The sequence below is a fragment of the Leptidea sinapis genome, chromosome 5, assembly GCF_905404315.1.
Source record: "Leptidea sinapis chromosome 5, ilLepSina1.1, whole genome shotgun sequence".
Taxonomy (NCBI): domain Eukaryota; kingdom Metazoa; phylum Arthropoda; class Insecta; order Lepidoptera; family Pieridae; genus Leptidea; species Leptidea sinapis.
This window is the reverse complement of record NC_066269.1, coordinates 12238563-12253875: the sequence shown is the minus strand read 5'-3', so window position 1 is coordinate 12253875 and position 15313 is coordinate 12238563. Positions and strand designations below refer to the sequence as shown.

General features: G+C 37.8%; 1 protein-coding gene across 2 annotated transcripts in view; it reads left to right on the top strand.

The window, feature by feature from the left end:
- LOC126980138 (bumetanide-sensitive sodium-(potassium)-chloride cotransporter) overlaps nucleotides 1-15313 on the top strand; it is a 104005-nt gene that overhangs the window by 86519 nt on the left and 2173 nt on the right. Inside the window, exons 13-19 of one of the 2 annotated variants that reach the window (XM_050829713.1) lie at nucleotides 100-311; nucleotides 5475-5716; nucleotides 8127-8353; nucleotides 9603-9781; nucleotides 11993-12150; nucleotides 14608-14750; nucleotides 15157-15290. In XM_050829713.1, coding sequence (XP_050685670.1) covers nucleotides 100-311; nucleotides 5475-5716; nucleotides 8127-8353; nucleotides 9603-9781; nucleotides 11993-12150; nucleotides 14608-14750; nucleotides 15157-15290 — 1295 coding nt within the window. Of the gene's footprint in view, nucleotides 1-99; nucleotides 312-5474; nucleotides 5717-8126; nucleotides 8354-9602; nucleotides 9782-11990; nucleotides 12151-14607; nucleotides 14751-15156; nucleotides 15291-15313 lie in introns of those variants that run through there. The other variant, XM_050829714.1, reaches the window with a different exon arrangement.

Sequence of the window (15313 nt, the reverse complement as noted above, 5' to 3'; positions counted from 1 at the left end):
CGTCTGTCGGGTCAGCTAGTTTTCATAATAAAAACATAGGGACAGACAACGGGAACCGACTTTGTTTAAACGCTCATATCCTATCTTGGATTGGTACAGATGTTAACTGGGGCAGCAGTACTCAAGCTCAGATGTACAAGACAGCGTTATCAAGTGCTCATAATCTGGCGCGGACAGGAGAACACGTAAAGAACTACTGGCCTCAACTGTTGGTGCTGTCTGGCAAACCCCAGGACAGGCCCGCGTTGGTGGACCTGGGCCATCTCATTACTAAAGCTGGATCTCTAATGATTGTTGGCGATATATTACAGGTAAATAAAAGGCATTAATTTTCGCAAAATTGATTCCTTTAGTATTCTTTTTGATGTCATTTCTAAGATACTTTGGAAACAAATGGCGCTCTGAGAGTAAAGAAGCGGCGCAAGAAACTCTCCCAGAATTCTTTTTTTTGCGCTCTTTTCAATAAAAATATACAATATTGTACTGTCATTTCTATAGCTATAAAACAATCATAACCCAGGCTGTCCGATCACTTAGATATTCAGCTGTGGAGTAGTAGAATTTACGACAGAGCCGTTTATTTTTTCGTAATTTATTTATAGATAATGCCTGAACAGTGGCTGGGACTTTATAATAGTGTATACGTTTACCCTTAAAGCTATTATGTATCTTATGAAGCCTACTAGAATTAGTTACAAGCAATCCCTTATTTCTAGTGTTATAATAATGAAAATCACTATTAAGAGCAAAACCTACTTTATGGAGAAGATTATTAATTAACTTCAACATTATTAAACGAATTTACAAAGTAAAAATTTTTAACTACGTAATCATATATTCTAAACAATTTGTTATTATTTTTAAAGTGATAACTCTTACTTCTGTGATTAATTACACAAATTAAATTTGAAAACAAAATTTAGTAACGATGAGGGACACGAACCCACGACCTCTCGCGTTCCGTGCGAGCACTCTTCCACTCAATATCAAGTTTTATGACGATCACCCGGCAAACGTTATTTTGCCATATAAATTATTTTTAGAGTTAGACCGTTTCTTGGACATTCCAACATTACTTTATTTTTCTAAAATAAAAGAAATTTTCTAAAATAAACTAACAGCCTAAGTTACTCCTTATTGCATCAGCAACCTGCCAGTAAAAGTCCCGTTAAAATCGGTCCAGATATTTCAGGGATTAGCCGGAACAAACAGACAGTCAGACAAAAATTGTTAAAAATGTTAATTTGGTTTATGTACCGTATATATATTCATATACATGTAGTAAAAAACTGTTATTTCAATATTACAAACAGACACTTAAATTTTATTTACATATATAGATTCGTCACTCGAACGGTTGGCTCAGAGATCGCAAGGAACGACAGGTCGCGGGTTCGAGTCCCGCATCGTTCATAAGTTTTGTTTACAAATTTAATTTGTGTAATCATATATTATTTTTGGACAACCTTCAATTTATATTCCATTTTTATAACATTACGTGTACGTTAAGAAAAAAATAAGATATGTTTTCCGTATGTTAAGGAAACAAAGGCAAATTTCGCTGTAACTTGTAAGTCAATATTATGTTCTTAATGTATCCTGTATTTTATGACAAAGGCTTGATCATGACCTAGTTTCAGTATTGACGGCTGTTAATGAAATGCGTTTACCACATACCTATAATGTTATTATTTTTAAATGGTTGTGGGTGAGAGATAGACATATACCATCGGAGACTTTTTTAAGATGCACAATACTGTAATACATTTCCTTCTTTCTCGTAGGGTTAGAAAGGCTTAGAAATGTAAGCGCAAAATATGTATTCATTTACGACATCAAATTACAAACCTCTAAAATTATGAGTTATTTCTCTAATATATTATGAATGTATTTTGCATATAAATCTTCCTCTTGATTCACTCTATCAATAAAAAAACTGCATCAAAATCCTCCATCCAAAAGGCTCCATTGCACAGGATGCCGGCTAGATTATGGGTGCCACAACGGAGCCTATTTCTGCCGTGAAGCAGTAATGTGTAAACATTTCTGTGTTTCGGTCTGAAGGGCTCCGTAGCTAGTGAAATTACTGGGCAGATGACGCCATAAGCCGTTTGGCTTGGCACGGTGGCGTTGAGTTTTGTTTCGCGATAGTTCCTTTCGGATGGCGCGCTGGCATTTTGATATGCCAACCCACGGACTAGTAAAAAAAGAAGGATTCCGCGCCGTGATATTAGCAAGCGAAGCACCTTTATGCTAGTGTGTGTGCGGTTACGGGGTATACCAGTTACACAATTTTTTCTCCCTTAAATAATCATATAGTTTTACAATTGATCCGGCCGATCGGCTTGTATTAGTGTAAGTGTATGCGTGGGGCTATGTATTTACACGTTTACCGGCTTGTTTTGATGCCTCACTGTTATGTAAGGTGACACGGAGTCCGTGTGCCAACCTAACTGCGCCAAACGCTACATTTGTGTGAGACACTGGCAAATGTTGGCGCCACTCCATTTGGCTTGTTGGAACGGTCGTGTTTGCTTTACGATCTTTCATTCGGACGGAGTGCATCTGATTGCACATCCACCACGCCTAACGTTACAGTTTTATTATACACGGGTGTTCTCCATTTGGATTTTTGGAGTGGACTGGATTTATTACTTATTATTATCAGGAAAATGTGGAAAGATCTGGAGGAGGCCTATGTCGGCGGACAAGCGAGAAATGTTTCATATAAGATATAGTATATATAAGGTGAAATATAATTAAAATCATTTAGTATATTAAGTTGTAAGCATATGTTAAAAATGTACCTGTTCAATTAGGATTGTTTTTCGCACTAGAATAATAGATGGCGCTAGGCTCTACTTGGGTCGCGTTGACATTGGTTAATACGTAATATAGGTACGATATAAGCAAGTTATATAGTACATATTATATATAAGTTAAATATAAATAAAATATATATAAGTTAGGGACAGCTGCCGACGTCGAAGCCCTCGTCGTGGACCTCACGGGGAGTATCCAGCGGTCGCTGGCCACCGCGACAACGGAGACCGAGTCCAGAAAGATGCCGGAGTTGCCCGCAAGACTGCGGCAACTCATCCTCGAGAAACGAGCTTTACGCCGCAGATGGCAGGTGACCAGATGCCCAACACTCAAGACTCGTCTTAATAGGCTGGGCAGCCTAGTCAAGAAAAAGTTCGAAGAGGATGCCGCCGAGAGCTGGGAGGAAACGATTGGCGAGGCCGCAGATGATGTATCAGTTCTTCATCGTCTGTGCCACCAAATCACAAATCTAGCGCCCTCTGCGTCATCCCGACGGAGCCTTGAGATACGCAGCGGCAGAGCGTGCCGACATCTTCGCCGAACACCTTGAACGCCAGCTCCAGCCGAATCCAACTGAAGACGTATCGCACGTGACAGCACTTGAGAGAGAGAGATCGCCGAATATCTAGAACGGCCGGTAGAGGCACTAGAAGATGCGGTGTTCTTATCCCCAACTAAAGTGAGAAGTTGCATCCTTCGGACGAGGCCCAAAAAAGCCCCGGGCGCCGATGGTATCACAAACGCCGCCCAGCGTCATCTGCCGCGTCAAACCATCGCGGCGATGACGCGACTGTTCAATGGCATCCTGCGCTCGGGGTACTTTCCAAATATCTGGAAGGAAGGCCTCGTCATTATGATCCCGAAGCCGGGGAAAGACACCGCACTAGCACATAGCTACCGGCCCATCACTCTTCTGGCGACCCAGTCTAAGATATTCGAATCTCTCCTGCTGTCACTCCTAAGACCCTACATAGAGCTTAGGGAAGAACAGTTTGGATTCCGCGCTGAACACAGCACCACGCTCCAGCTGTCCAGGGTACTGCACACCCTCACCGCTTCTCTCAACAAAAGAGAGAAAGCTGTGGCAGTATTCCTGGACATGGAGAAGGCGTTCGACCGTGTTTGGCATACTGGACTCGTGCACAAGTTAGCTGCAACCTCGACACCTCCCCGCCTGGTGAGGATAGTCGCCAACTTCCTTGAAAACCGTCGGTTTCGAGTAAGGGTAGACGATGCCATTTCAGCTTCCAAGATTATCTCTGCTGGCGTACCGCAGGGGAGCTGTCTGTCTCCCCTGCAAAATACACAAATGACATCCCGCTCGAACCGTCGGCGACTCTGGCGCTGTATGCAGATGACGCGGCGTATATTACATCGTCACTCAACCTAACGCACGCCGCCGTGAAGATGCAGCGCCAGCTGGACACCCTGCCAGAATGGCTCAAGAAGTGGCGGCTATCGGTGAACGTTGGCAAAACCCAGGCGCTCGCGACTGGGAGTGTGCACACTGGCCAGCATAGGTTGCAGCTAAGCGGACAGGACATTTCGTGGTCCCCGACGGTAAAGTACCTCGGGGTCACCATCGACCGCCGGCTCAACATGAACGAGCACGTCACGAAGACCATCGCGTCGACAAACGTCGCGATGGCCTTACTTCGTCCAGTGCTCTCCTCAAGTCTCCCTCTGAGGGTGAAGGTCTTGGTGTACAAGACCCACCTACGCAGCCGACTCACGTACGCCGCGCCTGCATGGTACGCGCTCGTGAATCTAACTAACCGGAAAAGGTTGCAAACCGTGCAGAACAAGATCCTCCGCCGCATCACGGGCGCACCCTGGTACGTGAGGAACCAAACAATCCAGAGGGACCTAAGAGTCGAGGGCTTGGACGACTTCACTCGTCGTCTCGCCGTCAACAAATTTGCGCGTGCCGACTCGTCCGATCTCCATCATCTGCGAGGTCTGGCCCCCTGGCACGCGCGGCCACCTGACAGCCGCCGCTACCCGCGTGATCTCGTGCGGGACGAGGATGAAGAGTGACGTGTTTGCGCGCGGCTCGGCTGATCGCCCTCCCTCTTCTTCGGGGCTGATCGTCAAGGCCCGCGCAAACCGGCAACAATCACCGGATCTCAGCTGAGGGAACAGGCGCTCCCTCAGCTCCAAAAAGATGACCACAAGGGGGGGCATCTGCTCCCCCAACATATATACCATAAATTAAAGAAGACGACCGCAGAGAGCAACGACTCTCACCCCCAATGACCCGCCCGTTTCAACGGGCGGCGAGTGATCCTTGCTGCAGGGGACGAAAAGTCCTGATCAGCATTCAGCATTAAGCCCAAATAATGCTTGGAGTTAGGATTGTATGTATACATATATATAGTGTACTTGTGTGTAAATAAAGTGATTAGTAATACAGTTATGGTGGAGTATTCTTATATGGCTGCTTGATCCCGAGACCCGAACAAACAAAATTGAAAAGTACCTTTTTAGTTTGCTTGCAATAAAGGCTTCATTCATTCAAAGTTAAAATATATGAGCTTATGAGGTAAATGTCCAATGACCAATCACTAAGCTCTGTTTTCAATAAGAAGGCCAATGGGCCATTACTATTTTCAAATTACAATTCAATGATAAAATATTTGTTTTATCTCCAGAAAAAATTATCATACAAGGAGCGCTCGTACCGCTTGCGATCGAGTGACGAATGGCTGCGCGGGCGCAAGGTGCGAGCATTCTGCACTAACGTTAATGGGTTCAGCTTCGAGACTGGTGCCCGAGCACTCATGCAGTCCACCGGCGTTGGCCGCCTTGCTCCCAATGTACTCCTCATGGGCTATAAGAGCGATTGGACTACCGCTCCGACGAATGACCTCGTCTCGTATTTCAACGTGCTGCAGTGAGTTTTTTTTTCTATGGAAATAAGTGAAGGAAGTAACTTAATATATAGGCATTGTGTATATCCAGAAATAAGTTTATTACTTAGTTTGCTTACTAACAACAAAAAAGATAAGGGAAGGTAACTTTTTAAACAACACATTTGAACTAAAAAAAATACATTCTTCACTCACTCACACAATCTCTATCTATGTCTAAATCACCACAAATAATGGTGAGTATCTATATACATTTTACTTTATAATATATACTTATAAATTTTCCTTTATTTCACTTATAACTTCATATTATCTTATATTTAAGAAATATAAGTGTTACCTACACAGCATTCCATAAAGCGTTATTCTTGGTGACTAAGAAGTTTACCAAGAAGTCCAAAGCTAAAATTTGAATTTGGCTCATTTTATTGGCCAATGTTCTGGGAAGTTTTTAAAAATAGTTAGAAGTCATAGGCTCCCTATTTTATTTTATTTTTTTAATACCTTGAACATTTTCATGAAGTTAGTTGGAGCAGTTATCTTGAACTTACGTCTCAATTCTAAACTAGCTCCGCATTGTCTAAACTATTCATAGTTTCATATGTGGTTATTGCAACTGTAGTTAATAATTATCAACAATAAAATTAACTAAAAGTGTTCAAAAAAAAATTAGAATAGAGTCCTAAACCACAATTAGGTGAAAAAAGCGGATAAAAGAGTAAAAAAATGATTATCTCCTAAACTACGCAAAATCGTAGAACATGGGTGATTCAGATACTCATAACCATGAAGCTTACAAATTTTAGCTTTAGACGTCAACTTCTCGGCCACCCTGTATAAAAGTTATAGGTATGAAGCTGTAAAGTATTTACGGTTTTCAGTAGGAGTTTGACTGTTTCAAATATCCATATATAAAAATAATGTTGTACGAGTCTTAAAGTAAATCTTAAAGTTAGGAAAACCCACCTGTGCACCAACCATGCCAGCTCTAAGACGAGGAAGATCGATATGCCAGTACTTTGATTTTGACCAAGGTTCAACCTGCGTCAGATCAGTATCCAACTCAAACTCAATTCCTGAGAAACTTGCGTATATTCCACGGAAGATCATTGTGTCTATAAAATTGACTACATTGTCTTAACACTTTCTGTACCTTTGAGATAAAACTGCAACTTAAAATCACAATTAATTAATTCTTCGTATTGTCAATATTGTGTTGATGTTGGCCATAAGTTGGACCGATAAGGTCACCAAATGTGGAAGTTCTGCGCCGCGTCAATCAGTCGTCAGTGAAGTTAGAGTTAAGTGACTTTGGAGGAATCGCCCTGGTTCAAACTTTTCACACACACTACGTCTATATCCAGTATTTCACAATGACCCACAGCCCTTATCATCATCTTATTAAAAAAAAAAAAAGAAATCCACGAATATCAACCGTTCCCAATTTATTCATGCTGAATTGAATAGACGTTAAGAAAAGTAAAAAAACAATATCATCTTTACTTTTAAGTTAAGTTTTGAAAACCAATATTGTCTACAATGTTTAACTATTTTTAAATTAAGTATTTCAATTTACACTGGGATTCTTATTTTTTTTGTAAATAAAACACATTCTGTCAATTGCACTATTTAAATATTATCTATCAGTGAACTACTTTTTAAAATCGTATATTCGTGATGAATAAAATTACCTTAGATCACTTATACGTCTAAACTCTAAATAGACTCACAGCTGTGATAACGTAGAAGTAAATGTAGTTTAAAACTAACCACTCTTTCGAGCAATTCACGCACACCAATCTAATATTCCTGGCCTGTTTTTATCGGTTGTCTAACAGCAAGAGACTCTATCTAGATTCTATACGTATAAATTATCTAAGATACATACTCAAGTATTATATAGATTGAGAATAGTTTGGGAACGATTGTAAATTGACATGCTCAAAGTATACTTACTTATAAATCAATTATTAAGTCAAAAAGTCAAAGTCAAATATTTTATTGACATAAAATCAAAAGACTCCGTCAACGTCAATCACAAAAAATATTCAGATACATACATATTAATTACATAAAAGTTTAAACATATTTTCAAAACAATGCAAACCAGTGAAACAACACAAGGTTGAACCATATAATCGATACCGCACTACCAAAGAACAATAGCTTTTTTACAATGGCAACTATTTGATTATCAACTATCACTTGGCGTTGCGTAGAGACGATACGACATGGGTACCTTCAAAAAAAGCGCGTACACCTTCCTTAAAGGCCGGCAACGCTCCTGTGATTCCTCTGGTGTTGCAAGAGATTGTGGGCGGCAGTGATCACTTAACAACAGGTGACCCGTACGCTCGTTTGTCCTCCTATTCCATAAAAAAAAAACTATTTGATGCTTGTGTGCCTACGTGACATTTCAGTTTTGTGTTCCAGTACGGCGTTTGAGACGAAACTGGCTGTTGCGATACTACGAGTGTCGGGTGGGCTTGACTACGGCTGTGTGACGTCAGAGGAGGTGCCGAGCGGGCTAAGCGATCTGACAGCCACGTCCAGCGGTAGCGCCGACTTGCGCGTGCGCCGGACGACGCAAATCATGCACGCGGACTCCGACCTAGATATACGTAACGCGGACTCGCGACCACCTAGCAGACACAATCTGAGTCAGTATTCATTACCCTATTAACAATACTTTACAAGTTATAATTGGTCCAGAAAAACGTTCCAAACCACAATCATGTCTAACAATTTAGACACGTGACCAGTTTTGTGTTCTTAGCTCAGTAGTTAAGAACACAAAACTGGTCACGTGATCCACGTTAATGGACTGACGAAAAATGGCAGCCCTACTGTCACTCTTTCAATGAAATCATGACATAATAGCCAAACCTACATACATGGAATACACTAATATTTATTAAACCTTAAAAACGAATTCCTTAAAATGTGACGTTTGTGGCTTGGAACGTTTTCCAGGAACTACGTCAAAATACACAATTGTTTTTTTTTTCATATTAAGGCTGATATCTATAATAGAATAATAATCTTGAATAAAAAGGAGATCAACAATTCCTTGCGTCATTACAACAACTGTTTGCTGCCACCCATAGCTGTCACGCATCTAAAAATGCGTTTCATAATTCATCTCTCATCCCTACTAATAAAAGAGTGTAATAATATATAGGGAAAAGAGAGCCCTCTCTACGCATTACGAGCTGTCTATTTGAAAACTAGCGCCATCTGGAGATTGGCCCCGAAAATAACTATATATAAGCTCGAAATTATAAAATTAATTTTTAATGTTGTGACGCAATTAAATAACTAACTCTACTTTTTAATGTAGGTATTGCAATTTTTTACCATGTTAAAATCGCGCGTAGAGTTAGTTATTTAATTTTGCCACAACATAGAACATAAAGGTTAGATTTAGTAGTGTAAATATGCAAAATGGAACACGAGAGCTACATACATGCGCAAACGCTAGAAGTAGCCGCCATTTTATGCCCAGTGGGCAGTGACACAAATAAAGAAAACTTAAAAGGTTTCAAAGCGAGTGACAGCTGACAAAGCTTTCATTTTTGGGCCAACTAACAGATGGCACTACAGTCTTCTGAAAACGTCACTTTAAGGCGTCTGTCCCACCCCTGCTACTAGTATTATAAATGTGAATGTATGCTGTACTTTGGGGCCTCCCCCAAAAATCTCCACGACGATCGGTCCTGCGCTGTCCTCATCCTACCTACTCCGGCGATCTTGACCAAATCGTCGGTCCAACTTTGGGGGGTCTACCAACACTACGCCTTGAGGATCATTTAACATCCTTCCTTTATTTGGGTATCAAGTAATAATTATCTCATGTCTCCTTAGTCTCGTCTATGCAAATTTGTAAAGTTTGATTTGTTCTTCTTTCAGATTTATTAACATTGACGACGTCTCGTTCTTTTACGATATCTGAGAAGAGTGATACCAAAGAAAAGAAGAAGGATAAGAAAGGGACGGATATACACAGACAAATAGTGTACAAGAGCTCTTCAGGGATAGAGCTGTCGATGGACCAACTCTCTCAAATGACGCTATTCCAAAAAAAAAAGGTGATAATTAGTTTCTAGCTGCCTCGACAATTTTTATAAACAATCTCAAAACATAAGAAAACTTTTTCATAGGAAAGCAGAAAATCCTTACAAGGCTAGTGAAGCTAAAGTTAGTGACCCTGACTACTAAGCTAGAGGTCCCGGGTTCGAATCCCAGTAGGTGCAATCATTTATATGATGATTATGGATGTTTGTTTCCGAGTCATGTATGTTTATATGTATTTATGTATGTTTAAATAACTATATTGTATTAAATATTTCGTTGTCTTGTACCTATAGTACAGGGTATGCCTAGCTTGAAGCAAGATAATTTGTGTAAAAGAGTGTCAATATATATATAAATAAATAAATTATTGAGCACTTAACTAAGGCAGGATTTTTTTTAAAGTTGAAGAAGTGATAATTCCTCTATTTCCAATCTAAATAAAAGACTGCATAATGCATATTTACGATCTCTTCAATATTCTAAGTAGCCTGACAAAAAGTAGTGGACTATTATTACTACAAAAGTTTTTTGCTGTACCAAAAATTATATATAATATTTTAAGGCACCTGAGGTGAATTCGATATAGAAAAACACAATAACTGACACACTTTTATACTCTTAGTAGGAATTTAAACGAGAAAAATAAAAGAATCACAACGTAATTAAAAATTTAAAGGGATACTAATCTAAAATACAATAAAAGTTTTCTTTCCTTCCAAACGGACCGAGGTTGAAATAGTAGTAATGACATTATGGCGATTGGTGACGAAGTATAATCCGGCTAAGTTTGAAAGCGAACAATTGCTTAAAACGTACTGGTTTTTGGCTATTTCCGTTTTTACAAGATTATAGCTGTCATCTGAGTTCCACCAGTTCGAAGATGTATGTTTGGTATGCTCTCCAATTCCTAGGCTGTGCAAGATGGTAAACACATAATATAGTGATTACATCGATATTAATTACACGTCTTCTGTCCATACAGTTCATAAATTATTTGTATGTATGTTTCGTGAATAAAATGTAGTCATAATAAATATATAATATATAAATTACATGACACGTTGTTTGTCCGCGATGGACTCTTAAACTAATGAACGAATTTTAATGGGGATTACTTCATGGAGTGTAGTTAGGCCCAACTTGAGAGATAGGACACTTTTTATTTCGATTTGGGACCCATAATTATTATTTCCAAAATTTGTTTTGTATGGACATACTTTCTGCGAGAGAATTTTTTGACGCACGGTTTGACAGTTCTGCTGTGAAACAATTTCATTATAACAACAAGGAGCATACGGTACGAAATTATTTTTGATGTTATGAAAAATTATTGACAAATGCATAAAAAATAGTATTTTATTTATTATGTACAGTACAACGTCTGTCGGTTGAGCTAGTAATTATTATATTTCTTAGTCTTATATAATAACTAGTGGACCCAACAGACGTTGTCCTGAACACACGTCTTAAATTTGAAAAATCGGTCCAGCCCTTAGAAGGAGTACACTAACATACACATGAGCAAGAGAATTATATTATATGGACGGATTTGAGAATCTAAACCAATCTCATATTCACTGAAACAAACAAAAAAATCATCAAAATCGGTCCAGCCGTTTAGGAGGTAGTTTAATTGTGAATCTAAACCATTCTCAAATCCACCTGAAGACACACACCAATCTCAAATTCACTGGAACACACAAAAATATCATCAAAATCGGTCCAGCCGTTTAGGAGGCAGTACAATTGTGAATCTAAACCATTCTCGAATCCACCTGAATACACACAGAAAGTTTCATTAGAATCGGTCCAGCCGTCTAGGAGGAGTTCAGTGACATACACACGCACACAAGAATTATATATATAAAGATACTCTAATATAATTTATACATTATTAATTGTTAGCATATACTTAATATGTTTTTTCTTTTCTTATATTTAATTTGTGAAAATTATTAAAGCATGTGGTTGATACCTGTAATTGTTTGTTACATTAAGTACATTATATTTAGTCTGTATTATAAATATGTAATGCATCAATGTAAACAAATGTTGGTATTTCTAAATAAATAAATCTGTCAATCTATCAATGACAGCACGTCTCATACAATTGACTGAAGCGCTTTTTTCTTAGAGAGTTTCGCTAGGCTTGATGACGACTCCTATCATTCTCTATTTCCTAAGCGTCTTACAATATAATATAATTTTTCTAAATATATTTATAGGACGGTGGGACGCTGGATGTATGGTGGTTGTATGACGACGGTGGCCTCACCATCCTGTTGCCGTATATCATCTCGCAACGATCGACGTGGGCTAATTGTAAGCTCCGGGTGTTTGCCCTGGCAAATCGAAATAGCGAAATGGAATTGGAGGAGAGAAAGTAAGACCCTTTCACTTTATATGGTTCAAGATTGCGTTTTCTTTTTTACAGCAGAAGAGGTAAACAGACATGTTATTAATCGGATTAAAATAGGTTAATAACATTAACAATAAAATTCACAAAAAAGATAAACGTGCAAAATATTTGACGTAATTCCAGAAAAACGATCCAAACCAAAATCATATGGAAATTGAGTTAAGAACACAAAACTGGTCACGTGATTCATATTAACGGACTGACAAAAAATGGCAGCTCTACTGTCACTCTTTAATGACATCGTGGCTTAGTAGCCTAACCCACATGTATGGAATACATTAATATTTATTAAACTTTAAACACGAATTCTAATGTGATGTTTGTGGTTTGGAACGTTTTTAGGAACTACGTCCAATTATGACTCGTCAAGCAAAACCTAATATTTTTCTAAGCACTCAGACAAAAACAAACTATGCAAGAAGATATATTACGTTACGAAGGCGCGCAGATATATATATGTTACGGGCAATTTGATAAGTCCGGGCACTATTAATAATGGACGTTCTGTATTCATAATGCCCGACTCAATTGGAGAATGTGATTAAAACAGCACGATTAATCACTTTTTCCGGCCATCATGATAATGCCCACCCTATCTTGGGCAAAGTAATAAAACTATATATATAATAATATGGTGAATTGTAGTGTTTTTGTTTATCAAATGAAATTAAAATTACAAAATTATCGTGAAAAATTAACAGAAGCGGTCTCGATACACTATGATGAACTAAAAATCATTGTCATTGCCTGGTCCAAGTGATAAATTCAAGCTATTTCTAACACTGACTTATAACATGAACCACGGGCATCGGACTCTTGGGCATTATTAATAATAGCCGGTCCTTATTAATAATGCCCAGTTAATCACGTTGCCCGTAACATATATAATAAATTGCCTCAAGATATAAAAGAAGCCAAATCGTTAAATACTTTAAAAAAATAGTTAAATACACACATTTTAAAGGATTTTTCATAAACACTAATAACTAAATTGTGTCATTTAGTAAATAATTTTAATAGTTTTGTGCTATTAACTAAAATAAATACAAAAATTATTAGATATGTTACTACCCTTTAAGTAGGTATTTTCAATCACTTAGAAAGTTCATGTTATTTTTGTTATTATTTTTAATTTATGTAGCATATATGTTTTTTTTTTGGTCTGTTACTAGAATAGATTATCTGAGTAAGTGAATTTTATAATTCTTTTGAGATAAATAAAGTTTCTGAAACCTAATAAGGGCAGACTTTCGAAGTGAGAGTATGCTTTATGCTTGAGGATTCTCAATGTCGTATCTACTCGGAAATACTGTGGCCGGCATTTGATCAAACAGTGGTGTATGAAAAGTCAAAATAATAAAGCAGTTAAGGCGAAGGGTAAACAGAAAATATTTAAGACAAGTTTTGTGGTGAAAATATAGGATTTAGAGCTATGAACACTACTTTATCCTGTTACACATACCCTAAAGTCTTACTTGTAGGTTGCTAATGCTTATTGTTGGTTAAAGTTAGCACTCCAGAGCTATTATGAACTACCAGTTTTCTTTGCAGTTAAACAAGTTTTTTGTCGGCATCATGCATTTCTTTAGTATACTACTATCATAAAAGTTGTTCTTATAGATTTTACTTTTTTATGTAGGTACATTTATTCAGATTAATAATCAATAATGAGGATTGTAAGCAATTAAACAGTTTGCGCCTGTTAAAATGTTACATTTTCGACCCAAGAATTTCGAAAATATTGGCTTTGTTAGATAGGAGCCGTGAACTCATATCGCTCAAGGTTGCCGGCATTTAGTGTCGCCTTAAGAGAAAGCAAAGATTGGCAATGAGTTTCTTGCTACTTCTTCTCATTAGCTCAACCCTTTACGAAGTGGTGGTAAAATCAATAAGTAAAAAGATGTTTTTTGATATTCATAAGTATCATTTAGATTTGATTTGATTTGAAAAAGAGAAATACATTATTAAATCATAAATTATACTATTTTAATAAATATTTTAATTTTATAAATAGGTAATTATCTTAATGAAAAATAAAATTAGGAAGTTGCTGGAAAATAAATTTCTTTTAGAATTAAAACATTAATTAATCAAAATTAATCTTAATATATATATATATATTTCTTTTGTGCGTCTGTTGTAACTGAACTCCTCCTAAACGTCTGGTGGATTCGTAAATGGTTTAGATTCACAATTGAACTACCACCTAAACGGCTGAACCGATTTTGATGTTGTTTTTGTATGTTCCACTGAATTTGAGATTAGTTTAGATTCTCAATTCCGTCCATTTAATATAATTCTCCTGCTCATGTGTATGTTAGTGAACTTCACCTAACGGCTGGACCGATTTTTCAAATTTAAGACGTGTGTACAGGACAACGTCTGTCGGGTCCACTAGTATAATATTTTTTTTTGATGCAGTATGGCCAACCTGTTAGCAAAGTTTCGCATAGACTATTCTTCATTGACAATGGTGCAGGACATCACAGAAGCCCCAAAAGCCGAGACCAAGAAGCTGTTCGATGACACAATCAGAAAGTTTACAGAAGAAGCCATGGGACCAGGTAAAGTTTAAGTCTCACATTTCGTGTCTCAAAAGCAATAACAGTCCATCTTCCTTCTTATTCTTCAAAATCTGTTTAAACAAAAAGGTTGATTTATTTGATATTTTTAAAATTAGAGAACAATAATATAGTTATATTATGATCCTAGTCTCTTACAATTTAACATGCACATTTACTATCAAATGTTTCCTGACCAGTATAAAAGATGACGTAGAGAATAGAATTCAGAAATAATATCTTCTTTACAATATAGCTTAAGATAAACCATCTTTTTTTATGGAAAATGGACGACAAAACAGAGCGTACTGGTCACCTGGTGTTATTGTGTAATTGATCACCGATGGTGTTAATGATAAGGTGGGAACAATAATGTTTCTGCTTATGTAATGTGTATTTAACATTGTAGATTGCTTGATAAGTCAAACAGAACTGGCAACGCTTCACGAGAAGACCAACCGTCAGCTGAGACTTCGAGAGTTGCTGCTCGCAAATTCAAAAGACGCACAATTAGTCGTCATGTCACTTCCAATGCCAAGAAAGGTAATAAGAAATATAGCTGATCA